Consider the following 12,573-nt stretch of genomic DNA (forward strand, 5'->3'; position numbering starts at 1 on the left):
TGTGTCATGGTGATATGTTTTTTTTGCTCAGCGCTGGAGGGGGAAATGCAGCTATCTTTCACCAGCCTGCCTCCTTCTGAGGGGGAAATGACACATTAAGAACGAAAAAAACGTGCGCACAGAAACAGCACGTCACACGAATGAGCGATCGCGACGGCTGGCTGCAGCGCGAGAGGAAAAAACGCCGCCGATATTTGAGGAATAAATATCGTGGGGAATAAACGGCGCTTGCATTGACAGCATCTTTAAAAAGCTGCTACGCATTCAGCGCGACAGACGACCGCAGATCGTCGAATTCAGCACACAATGCCAGAGTCACTGAATGATTCACCGGGGCCGGGGGTCAGCCGCGCTCAGAATTGCTTTATGATTGCGTGCTTAGAGGCATTTTTCAGACTGCTGAACAAAATGAAAGCGGCGAGTTGACACCCAGCGGCCCCTCAGGTTCAAGTTTCTCCGCACCGCACTAAATAATTAACAGTTGCGATCATCTCGGCAAGCGTTCTGACTCTCCGGGCCAAACTAATATCGTGAAAAATGTTTGTTTTTAACTTTGAGCTACAGACGACCTTTTGCGCGAAAGAGCGGAGACTGTGGCTGGGAAACAAGCTGGCGCGGTATGATTTAATACAGGTGGGCCGCAGCGACCCGCCGCTTGTCTGCCATCCATCCTGATTAGCACCCGCGGGTCAAAGCTGAGGGTGCGGACTGAGGAGGAGGGCTCCGAATCAACAGATGGTCGGAGACTAACGAGAGGCTTGGACAGGCTGTGCAGAGCGCCATCAGCCCTGAGACGCTTTCACACATCGCTCTCAACAAAACAACCTGCAGTTGAGAGTTTGGGCTCGTACCGCACAGTTCTCACTTCAACTTCCTCAGCAGAAGTGATGATAGGCCAAAAGTTTTGCGGCAAATTTGTCTTCACGTTCTACTTTAGTGCTTTACGAGGGAGTGAGGGGTAAAACTGCTCTGAAAGGAGCCAGCCGAGGTGGTTCCGGCGCGAGATAAGGACGCCTCCTGGGTGCAGACCTTTAGAGGTTTTCCGCACGCAACCTCTTCCCCGGCAGAGGACCCTGGGGTAGTCCCAGAAGCCGCCGGAGGAATTACTAATCTAATCTGGGAACACCTAAGGATCCCCCAGGAGGAGCTGGGAACTTTTTCGAACTCAGATAGGCAGAAGAATTAATTAACTGCTGGATGATCTTTACTTTAGGAAACTATGAACATCGGCGTCTGATTGTGAGAAAAGGCAGAATTAGCGCAGCAGTGCCCAGGCTGCACTGCAAAAAGACAGGACGGGAGTCACGCGGACGGAACGGCGCTTTCATTGAGCGAAAAGCAAATGTAGGTCAGACCAGAACAAGGGAACAACCTCGCGGTAATGATGGCAGAGAGTGCACAGAGCCGACTCGGCCGCGGAGAGAGCCATTTGCACTCGAAGCAATCTGGAAAGTCTTGTATGGAGACTGGGGAAAAAAAATGGTGGAACCTTGTATAATGTTGTATGCGAGCTGTGTAAACTACAGTTAGCTACAGTAGCAACCTGAGGGCTGACCTGTGTAAAACTCAGGCCGTCGAACACAACAGCCTTCTCCTCAGTGTGTCGCCTTCTTTCACATCGGAGATTTACAATGATCATTAGGGCTGAAAACAACTTTCACGCTCTCATCCATCAGTCAGTGAAACAGTGGAAAACTGTTGCCATCTACCTTGACAAGGGGTATTTTTTCCCGACGTCAGCGTGGGGATCCTGCTGGCGGATGGCTCTGAGGGCGGTGGGCGCCGTGAACATGGAGGAGGCGCCGTTTTCAGACATGACGCGGAAGAAGGCCCCGGGGTCTGGGGTCCCCACGGGCTTACCCTGCAGAACAGACGACATTGCAACAGCTGGTTAAGTTCATACATTGCAACACGGACGCAGGGATGTAAATCACAAGGACGGACTGCTCATGGAGCGCGGATCATCACGGACGCTACAAAACATTACGGCAGATATTTCCACAGCACAAATCTACTCCAACCTTTAACTACGGCAGCATGAATATTCATAGAGCAGCTGTTTAAAATGGAGAGGCTGCCTTCCAGACAGATGGTCCCAGGAATCCAAGGATTAGAAAACACAGTTGCACGGTAGGAGTATTGTTTGTCTGGAAGAAAAGGATGAAGACAAAAAGACGCCTGCGGGCAAGAGCCTCCAGCAGCAATTTTCTTATTGTTCCTGCCATTCAAAGAGCCCGTCCCTACAGCGAGGCGACATATGCAGATCGACGAGAGCGGCAAACAGACGTGGCGAGCGCCGCCTGTCATTTCTCCGCTCCAAGTAAATATTTGTCTCTGTGTATTGATCAGAGGGAAGGCAAGAAAGGTGGGCAGCATCCTGCCTGGAGATAAGAACGGGCTGCGAGAGCAAAGAAACACGTGAGACGACCAGCATGGCTCAAGTCAAACATTGATTTAGAGACGACGGATTAATTGATCGCCCGGCAGCGCTGCTTACCATGGGTGGGAAAAATCTGAGCGCTGCTCGTGAAAAGCGGCCTTCAGCACGAGAAATACTCTGTGAAACATGTTGATATCAACAGAATCGTTCCTTTGAGCCCTCGTCTGCAGATTTGGTTACAAGTTAATAATCACACATCATCAGCCCGCCTAGAAAATGTGCTCAACCAGTGTGTGGGTGGTGCAGAGCAAAGCCAGATCACCTGTAATAATCTGATGCTTCAACATGAAGAGGCTGCTCAAAACAAATTATGCGACATTTTACTTTTTTTTTCTTAAGCCTTATTGCTGAAACAGGTGTTGCCTGTGGCAGAAATGCAGCACTGGAGAAGAGAGCAGGAGTTTTGAGTAAAGAGCAGTGGACTCTGAGACCATCACGGCCCGAGGCGTCTTCTGACCATCCGGCTGGACCGCCCCGGTGAGGAGGAGAGAGATTTATATGAGCCTAATCCATCTCGGTTTCTAAGGCCGCTCCTGGCTAATGTACAGTTGCAGGAAAAGAAAATGGACAAAAGGGACTCAGGCTGGATATTTCCCTGGTAAAAATAAAGCGAGCGTGTCCACCATTAGGCGACCGAAAACAGCACTGTTTGTTATTTAACAGCGGAAACAACTGAATCGACTGTTGAAACGCTGCAAAAGAAAAAAGAAACACGTCGATGGAGGAGGCAAAGAAGGCGGAGAGGACAGAACTGACAGGGCGTTCTCTCACTGGTGTTGTGTCAAAGTCTGTTCCCCAGTTAATACGTGCTTCCTCTTAGCACCGGGGCTCAGGAACAACTATATCACTCAGCAAAAACTGAGCGGGGAGTCGAAAAGTTGTCAATTTCTGCTCTAAATAGAATAATAATGTAACTTCTGTGATACACGCCTCAGACATTGTTGGGTGAAGAAAAAAAGGAGTGACAGAGTGGAACAGAGAGCGCTGACCGATCTGTAGCAGTCCAAGTCCAAAAAAGAAAAAAAAACAAAAAAACATGGTGAAACAGTTGAACTGGAGCGACCCACCTCGTAGAGAATGGTGCTGTTGCCATGGAGCAGGGGACCGTAGCAGATGTACGAATGACCGACCACCCAGCCCAGGTCCGACGCCGCCCACCAGACCTGCGACAGGTTCAAGAAGGAAAGATGATGTGTACGATTAGAATCTCTGTATTATTCTGAGTGCTGATTGAGTTCTATCATTATCCCCAGAGCTGCAAATTAAACTGAGGATAATGTTGATATTAACGCCTACTGCACTTGAAGGCATCATTAATGTAAATCAAACAGCCTCCCGTTGCGTAAATCATGACTGTAAATGAAAATAAACACAAGTGGCGGCTGGCGGGCGGTGATCAAATCATCTTTCGGGCTGCAGAGCAAATCCGTCTCCGCCGTCCGCTCGCTCTTTGTTCCCACGCACGCCTCCAACAGTACGGTGCTTTATTGCCTTACATCTCCAGGACTGAGTCCATAAATATTTGACATGGTCCATTTCAGCATCACAGCATAGCCGGCAGTATCTCGCACAACACCCTGAGGGACAAGATAAGAAAAAAAAAAAAAAAAAGCATCAGACTGGTGACAGTTATTGCATGAGGAGAAAGAGGCAGGAGGTTTAATATCAATCCAAACAGTCGCTCCGCACCGAAGGCCCGGGCGGTGTTTTGTTTTCAGATGAGTGACTCCTCAAAACCCATTCCAATTTCCGGCTTTTATTAGCTAATGGCACGGTATAAATATTCCCCAGCAAAAAAAAAAAAAAATAGCGTGTCCTCATGTCTGCAATTATAGAGTTTCTCTCAAAGTTATGGGCTCCCCGCAGCAATAACCGAGGGAGTCGCAGTGATTCACGGAGGGGGGGAGAAAAAAAAAGATGGCAATAACAGGACTATTAAGCCAGTGAAAGAAGCCAGCAGGTGGATATTTTATATCATCTGTTGGTCAAAGACAAAATGATGCTTTTCGAGAAAAAAAAAAGGAGCTTTTTTCCCCCCCACCTCCATTTTAAACTGCCTGCAGGCAATTTTCCTCCTGCGCGAAGCTCCGACTCCCGCTGTGGAAATGCTCGGTCTTATTTATGCCGGCGTGACGGTGTTTGGATTGGGCTCGGATTGTTTTGCACAGTCAAAGAGCAGATGAGTCACGCCGGAGCTTCTGTGCAGAACCGACAGCGGTTAGACAAACGGGGCGACGTAGTACATCCTATAACTCATCCAAGTGAGAGTGTATGTGTACACGACTCTATGACTCTGTGAACCCCATAAATAAAACATCCGTTTCCCATTTCCCCTCCCTGCTGGCTGATCACAACGTCGGTACCTTCGGGGTCCCTGTGGTCCCGGACGTATAGAGGACGTAGAGAGGGTGGTCGGAGGGAAGAGGAACGCAGTCGTGCGGCCGAGCTGTGGCCATCTCTTCGTCCCAGTCCAGACTCAGCTCCGGTTTCATTGATACCTTCTCCTGAAAACACACAGAAATATGAGGGGACATAAACTTCTTCTCACCCTGAAAAAAACTGCTATAAAAGTCCACAGTTCAGACCAGTTAAAGGATATAGTTTATTCTTCGTGGTGATATAATAACCTCTTTACAAGATGTTTCCGTTCCAGCTCCCATCAGTCATCACAGTATCTTTCAGTGATGGTGGTGTCACAGATTAATGCCCCGGACGTCTGACATCTGTTCCTCTGTGAGTCTGTTTGATTGTCTTACTTCATTATCATTTAAATCATCCCCGGAGGGTGAAGAAAAAGACTTGATCATTTATTTCTCTTTTGTTCTTAGCGAATGAGTCCAAGACTAAGACATCTTTCAAAAAGAGGACGGAGAGCAGAGTCTATTAGTGTATTAGTCAATTATATTGATGATGGACTCTTTAAAGTCAATTTTCAAGCAAAAATGTCAAACATGGAGTCTGGAACCAGCAAAGTCTCTGGGTTTTGGACCGTTGGCTGGTCAAAAGAAGTGATTTTGAAGGCATCGCTTTGGCTTCTGGGAAACTGGAATAAGCATTTTTTTTTTGCATTTTAAAGGCCAAACAATCAATTAATTGAGAAAACAGCTGGAAGATCGATTGTGGCTGTTTGCTCCACGCACCAGTCAATCAGCTGTTCCTGCGCTATGCCGTTAAATAACTGCCTGAACATTTTATAGCGGAAGATTATGACGTCACCGCGCACTTAACCTCTGACCTTTTGCATATCAAACACCAAAACTTCATCATGCTATCCAATTAGACGTTTGTGTAAAACTGTAGCACTATCATTGGATGAATTCTTGAGTTACGGCAGGTCATAGTGAGCTTGACCTCTGACCTTTGACCACCAGAATCTAGTCAGTTAATCCCTGAGTCATAGCAGACGTTCGTACCAAATTGTAAGAAATTCTCTTGATGTGTGTCTGAGATATCGCCTTCACAAACGGACAGATGGACAACAAATGCAACATTTTTTACCGGCTTAACTCAATTTAACTTGCCTGATTTAACACAGCGTCCATGCTGCTCACAGAGCCGCACACTCTTGCTTACCGATTGCCCGATCAAGCGGCCGTAACCGCCCTCAGAGCGGTGCCATTATTTTTAAGGGATTGAGTTTCCAGTGAATTTCATCAGAAACTACCTCCCCGATAACAGCCTCGCGTCCTCCCTGTGCGCTTCTCCCAAAATAAAGACGCAACGCCCTGACAGAGATCTCATAATCCACCAGATAATTCACTGATAGATATCGGCGGAGTGTCAAAAGCAGATAAAATAAATTGTGCAGCGTTAATACAAGAACATCGCGGAGTCAGGGCAGAGGAAAAATGGTGTAACTGATAACACAGGAGGAGCAAGGAAGGGGAAATCAAAGAGGAGCGAGGAGCAACGCTGTGCAATCAGTTCTTGGGATAATTTCTGTTTTCCAGGCCTGTAATTCAGCACTTTGCTTTTATGTCCTCTGTGAAAGCGAAGCAAATCTCAGCCATGTGTGTGTGTGTGTGTGTGTGTGTGTGTGTGTGTGTGTGTGTGTGTGTGTGTGTGTGTGTGTGTGTGTGTGTGTGTGTGTGTGTGTGTGTGTGTGTGTGTGAGCTGTATAATCATTCGACACAGCTTAGCATGCTTACAAACAGGATCCGTGCCAGGCTGCCTCTGACAGGTGGCAACCTCCATCCCTCAGCTGCAGACGCACAAGACACACTGTTTCCTCTCTGATTCTGAGGATTTTTTTTTTTGCCATCCACACACTTATTCTTTGCAAGAATCCTTTAAAATCTGATGCTTTAAATTCAGATTATATGCTCTCTGACAGGTTCCCCGTGCCCATTAGAAACGTTTGGACACAACACCATGTTGTCTGATTTGGCGTTACGGTACTTTGTGCTTCTCACCATGTTCGGCCTGTTGTAGATGAGGACCTTCGAGGGCCTGTGCGAGCTCAGCTCCAAGGCCTTCTCCACCAGAGGGATGTACTCCACTCTTCTGCCGGGCTCGATGCCAAACGAGGCTGTAACCATCAGCTTGGGCTGAGAAACACACAGAGACGAGGTGAGAATCAGATTGTGTCAAGATGATCCTGAAGACGTATTAAGAAACAGGAGCCTGCGTTGCCGTCGCGCCAGCCAACCTGACAAACTGTTCTGCTGCATTTTTAACAGGGTGTTGGTGTTATGAGCCTGTTGCCTGTGGCAGCGCTCCAAATTCAGTCCACATCAGCCTCATTAATATGCATGTGATGATGATTCCATAGTAAACAGTGGGCGTACAAACACACCGCAGGTGTTTCTCCAGAGGCACAAGTGTTTACTATAAGTTTTGAGGCGTTAAAGTTTGATGCACACATGCAAAAACCTTGGAAGAAAGGTCCCTAAATTGGACAGAGGTTACTTTGCTTTGAGGTACATTACAAAGCCCTGTTATGTATTGTGATTTAATGACACTGAACACAGAAAGCAGTACGTTTTAATTACGCTGTACATGTAGAAACCCAGCTAGGTACAAGACTTGAAAATTAGAAATAGCTATGAGCTCTCTGTGCAGCACATTACATAAATTATGAGAAACTGCAATGCTCTCAGGCTCTCAGGTCTATATTATAGACTAAACTGTGTTTCTGTAGTTGCTACTCTAAGGAAAACAGAAACAACCCAATTGTCTTTGCGATCACTTTAAAATGTAGAAGAAGTGACCACCTGTCGAATTCATACTCAACAATGCGGGCGTAGCACATCATCTGAGTAACTGCTAACTGATAGTTAGCTGTTGCTGCTAGCGGTCTGGCCTGAGTGGCGAGCGTTGTTGGTGGTGTTGTTTACACGGCGAGCACAGGAGATTTGGTCCGTAAGGCTGAAGGGCTCGCTAATTAGCATGCTAACTTGACTTCTTGGGGGGGTGCATATTTGTTCAATTCATTCTCAACACAAATGAGGGCAGCATATCACCAGAGTGACCACTAACCCCTGCTGACTGCTGTTAGCTAGGAGCTTTAGAGAGTGGGGAGGAGGAGTGGCTAGCAGATTAGCATGCTAACTTGACTCCTGTAGATGTCTCTGCAACTCAACACACAGATGACGAAACACTCCTCACGTTCTAAATATCTAAACTATTTATTTTATTTTATTTTATTTATTTTTTTTACATACTGCACCAGGATAATGTATTTGTCTCGTCTCCACGCTAATATAGAATGACACAGTGAATCTCAACAATAAGGGTTTGGACACTTGATCAAGTAGCTGCAGAGTGGAAAATTAGCAACAGCCGAATGCTGATTACAGAAGAGGCTTTCAGATACAGAGTGATGATAACAACTTCCCACGGAGATGATTGTGCATTTCAACATTTATCTGTCAGTGGCTCTTACATTTCTAAGAGGCTTAATGCCAACCCTGACTAGCTGTTGGTAACAGTTACTGACACTGTTTTTCTCCAGATCCATATCCGAATATACACATCGCTCAACAAAGATTATTATCTCCAGCAACACTTCCTGTAATGATGTCAGGTTGGTCAATTCATTCTTCTGTTCCCCCTGTTAAGAAATCTCAGTGCAGACAGCATTGACATGGTTCTCGAGTGTATGGCTGTGAAAAGAAAAGGCAAGCCAAGTGCTTTCCACTGTGAGTGATTCATTTTGAGCTTAACGACACAAAGAAGCCTCGGGCACCTCAGTGTGTCAGATACTTTGCAGGGTGAAAGAAACGGAAAATTATTAGTTGCAGCCGTATTATTACTGTGCTTCAAATTAGGACGTATAAAAGAACATAAATCCATCACATGAGCCTGTGTTTAGTTTTTTAAATGAGTGACACTGACTTAATACATATCATGTAGCCCTGTCTACATTGCTTAAGTACAGAGAACTCGCAACCGAGGGTGAAAATGATTTTCTAACCTTGGCGTGATTGATGCGAACAGAGAGCTCTTTGGAAGCGAAGCCGCCAAAGATGAGGCTGTGTGGGGCACCGATCCGGGCGCACGCCAACATGGTGAACATGGCCTGCGGCACCATGGGCATGTAGATGACCACCAGGTCTCCTTTCTGTACCCCATTCTTCACCAAGACTCCCGCTAACCTGGACACCTGGAACAAGACGCAGAAGAGACAATGAAGGGTGCTTCATTTCAACATGCCTTTTGGACGGCAGCCCTGCAGGTCAAACACAACAAATTGTCGTTATTCTTAAAATGTTACTGTATTTCCTGAAATGTCATTCAGCTTCCTGAAATGTTATTGTGCTTCCTGAAATGTTGTGTTTTTTTCTGAAATGCTGTAATGTGTTTTGGTTGTGTTTGAGTTCACACAGCACTCTTCCAGAATGTCTGCATCCTGTCAATCCATTTAAGATATTTGTTCATGACTACCATAACCACATACCAACGTTAACCAGTGATACTAAACATTATGTGCAGTTTTTGGGTTATTACTAGGAGGAAAAGTGTTAAATTACCATTTTAAATTAAGTATTAAGTCTAATACTGGTTACCTCCCATTGGATACTCTGAAAAAATAATCTCTTTTTGTGAACCAAATTAAATTAAGTTATTCATTCTTTCTGCTATGGGGAAGAAAATGGAAAATGCTGTTGGATAACTTCTGCTCATTTGGAACACAATTTCATTACAGTGCATGCAACTGGGCCGTGATTGAAATGAAGCAACTACCCAAATGTCAATTAAGTTAATTATTTCCCACATTTTCTTTTCAATAATTGTGTTTTGCTGTCCTCCGTGCTAACGGTAGCTCAATCCATCTGAAACACTCGGCCGACTGTCTCAGCTTAAGGATGAGGAATGTATTTATTGCCATGGCAACACTGACAAATTCTAATTTCAGAGCCCGGGCGCTCGCCTCACAATCCAATTTTTACCACAACTCCTTGCAATCCAAATCAGGCTTTTAGCAAAGTTTCTAATCCACCTCGTTGTTCTGCTCCATTCTGTGACTTCTGCCTTTAATAACAACAGTTACCTGGTCCTGAAGTTCCCTGAAAGTGATGATCTGTTTGGTTCCGGTCACTGGGCTGTCATAAATGATGGCCGGCTGCTCTCCGCGGCCGCTCTCCACGTGACGATCCACGGCGTTGTAGCACATGTTCAGCTTCCCTCCAACGAACCTGACGGAGACCAACATCAACATCATGACATGTAAATACACACTTAAAACACACAGCACCTCTGATAAATACTGTCCTGAATGTCTAATTTTGGCTTGCAGGGACTTGTAGCTTCAACCAGAAGAACGACTTGATAAAATCAGTGCCAGGAAAAACATATGCAGTCGTTCGTGCCAGCAGCACACAACAAATCAACCCACTTGATAAAGCGACAGTTTCAGCCCCGGTGCTGTGCATATGGATGAAGAGCAGCAAGCAGGTTGAACAGATGGTGTCTGGGAGCTGCTGTTTTGGAAGCCGGAGAGACGCCGCGGCTGTGTCCTTCATTTCTAACACAACAGTAACTGACTCAGGCAGCTCTGGAATTTTGGCAAAATAAAAAAAAGACATCCAACCAAACACAGGCACAAAAGATCATTTTTCATTTTTTAAAATTAATTCTCAATGCCTGAGGTTGTACAGTACGTGGGCTCTCTTGTATTTTCATACAGTTTGCTTTGCCAGAGAAAAGCAGGCGAGTTCAAACATCTTCCACAGATTTCTGTCAAGTAAACACTAATTTATGTGGACACAACCTTCTCAGGTGTGACATTTAGGAAACAGTTATGTTTGTGCCTCTCAGTACAATCAATATTTTCATGCTGTTAGCTGGCGTTAGCTGTTAATTGTACGTAAGATAAACACAACCGAACTTTGAGAGAGCAGCAGGTCAATGTCAAGCCAAAATTTTCATCTCTCCAAGGCAAACATGTTTAATCAACCATTAAATGTCTGAAATGTCAGCTCAGCTGAAAAGTAATTCAAATCTGTCATCAACTAAATGTGTTCAAGTGGCAGAATTTCTTTCATTTCAGTCTGAGTAGTCCGGAAACTAATGATATATTTCTGCTTCTACTTGTTTTATTACAGAAAACTTCATGGAGGCCCCTCAAATGCCCCTTGACCCACTTTGAGAACCAAGATATAGAATTACGATCTAACGACTCAACAAAATGTGCATCAGTATCAACACTGGGGCTACAGGGACTGGGGTGACTTGTGTTTATACGTGGCGGACCCTGCCACCCTTTCTAGCTTCCAACAGTGTTCTGGGGACCTTATTTTCCTTTCTTCTCCAAAACTGCATACTGCCCCTTTAAGTCGTGTCCAAAGACTTGGATCAGAGATTCAGTTCAGTTCAGTTAACTACAAAACTTTTTTTTCTCACTTTTTTGGGGTGAAATGTTCCTTTATGACGCCACACAGGCTGCTTGAACTCTGTCCAAAGAGTTCACGGTGACATGTGATTCAGCAGCCTGTTTATTAAAGCGCTATTACGTTTGTCTGTATTTTCACAAACTTTCAAGGGTTTTCCAGGTCTGCGGGATACAGTGAACAACAGGCTCTGACTTCCTTGAGGAGACAGAGGCGGTCGGTCAGGTTGTTCTCAGTGTTTCCCCCCAAAACACACATGGCATATGGAGCACCTACCAGTTTGGGAACACTGGATCCTCAACGTGCAAAGTTTTACTCCACGGTTGGAACCAGCTGACGTCCTGTCCCGCCTCAGCCCAGAACGTGTCGGGGCTGTCCCGGGCTGAGGCGAAGGCTCGGCCGTACAGCGCGTCGGACGCGTAGCCCCTGCAGAGAGACTTGTGGCTGCGCGCAGGTGCGTCCGATCCCGCAGCTCTGCCGCCACGTTGCTGCTGCTGTTGCGCGGCGGGAACCGTCCACAGCGTCCTCCCGGGGGGCCTCCTGCGGTGGAGGGGGGCGCAGTGGCCCGGGCGGAGGAGGCGTCTCATCTGGAGGAACATCGCTGCTCTGGTTTTTGTTTTTGTTTTGTTTTTATTCTAAGGTTAAACTTCCAGGCGTCTTCACAACTTCTTCCGGTGTTTCTTCCTGCAGGTGAGGGACTCAGCTCCTGCCGTTCATCGGATCGACGTCATGTGTGCAGGAGGGGGGCGCTCAAAGAAGGGCACAAGTCCTCACAATCGCCTCAAGGAATGCGAGTGAACTGGATGGAGTTGATGCAGGAGGAGCTCTGAGCCACAGTCGGACCCCGTTACACAACACACACACGCACACACACACGGGGGGGCAGCCAAGAACGCGGTTTAAAGTGTCCAGCTCGGTTGGTTTGCATCCATCCTGCAGTGAAAATCGCATTTATTTTATCCTCACACAGTCTCCAAACGCCATTAAGCCCATGGCGCGTGTTTTTATCATGCGAACCAACAATCAGTTATCGAGTTTTATTGTGTTGTTGTTCTTTCCTCTCCATCACACGTCTTTGTTTACTCGCTGCAGCATTAAAGTTTCAGGAGGAAATATCGCTCCTCCTGTTAGGAACACACAAAAACGTTTAGAGAGATATTTCTGATCGAAGTTGGACGTGTTGAGAGCTCAAAGTTGAGTGTGACGCAACGCTCCTCCGTGCGTGACGTGCGTCCCTGTCATCGCTGGTAAACACCCATAATCCAGCTGGATGGGACCCCCCCTGCACGCCGCCGGCCCCCC

At 46.4% G+C, this 12,573-nt stretch overlaps 2 protein-coding genes across 4 annotated transcripts in view; one reads left to right on the plus strand and one right to left on the minus strand.

Annotated features, from left to right (window-relative positions):
- acss3 (acyl-CoA synthetase short chain family member 3) overlaps nt 1-12,344 on the minus strand; it is a 41,374-nt gene extending 29,030 nt beyond the window's left edge. Inside the window, exons 1-8 of one of the 3 annotated variants that reach the window (XR_005078785.1) lie at nt 11,548-12,344; nt 9,933-10,077; nt 8,856-9,044; nt 6,853-6,987; nt 4,804-4,944; nt 3,937-4,017; nt 3,508-3,603; nt 1,710-1,861 (exon numbers count right to left, since the gene is read on the minus strand). Coding sequence is in view for 2 of the 3 variants with exons in the window: in XM_037120938.1 (XP_036976833.1) it covers nt 1,710-1,861; nt 3,508-3,603; nt 3,937-4,017; nt 4,804-4,944; nt 6,853-6,987; nt 8,856-9,044; nt 9,933-10,077; nt 11,548-11,870 (1,262 nt within the window). In the remaining variant the exon portion in view is untranslated. Of the gene's footprint in view, nt 1-1,709; nt 1,862-3,507; nt 3,604-3,936; nt 4,018-4,803; nt 4,945-6,852; nt 6,988-7,653; nt 7,874-8,855; nt 9,045-9,932; nt 10,078-11,547 lie in introns of those variants that run through there. The other 2 variants (XM_037120938.1, XM_037120939.1) reach the window with 2 other exon arrangements.
- Nucleotides 11,893-12,573, plus strand: part of lin7a (lin-7 homolog A (C. elegans)) — a 47,546-nt gene continuing 46,865 nt past the window's right edge. Inside the window, exon 1 of the mRNA XM_037120941.1 lies at nt 11,893-11,961. The gene's annotated coding sequence lies outside the window, so the exon portion shown is untranslated. The remainder of the gene's footprint in view (nt 11,962-12,573) is intronic.

The sequence above is a fragment of the Acanthopagrus latus genome, chromosome 14 (genome assembly GCF_904848185.1).
Source record: "Acanthopagrus latus isolate v.2019 chromosome 14, fAcaLat1.1, whole genome shotgun sequence".
Lineage (NCBI taxonomy): Eukaryota > Metazoa > Chordata > Actinopteri > Spariformes > Sparidae > Acanthopagrus > Acanthopagrus latus.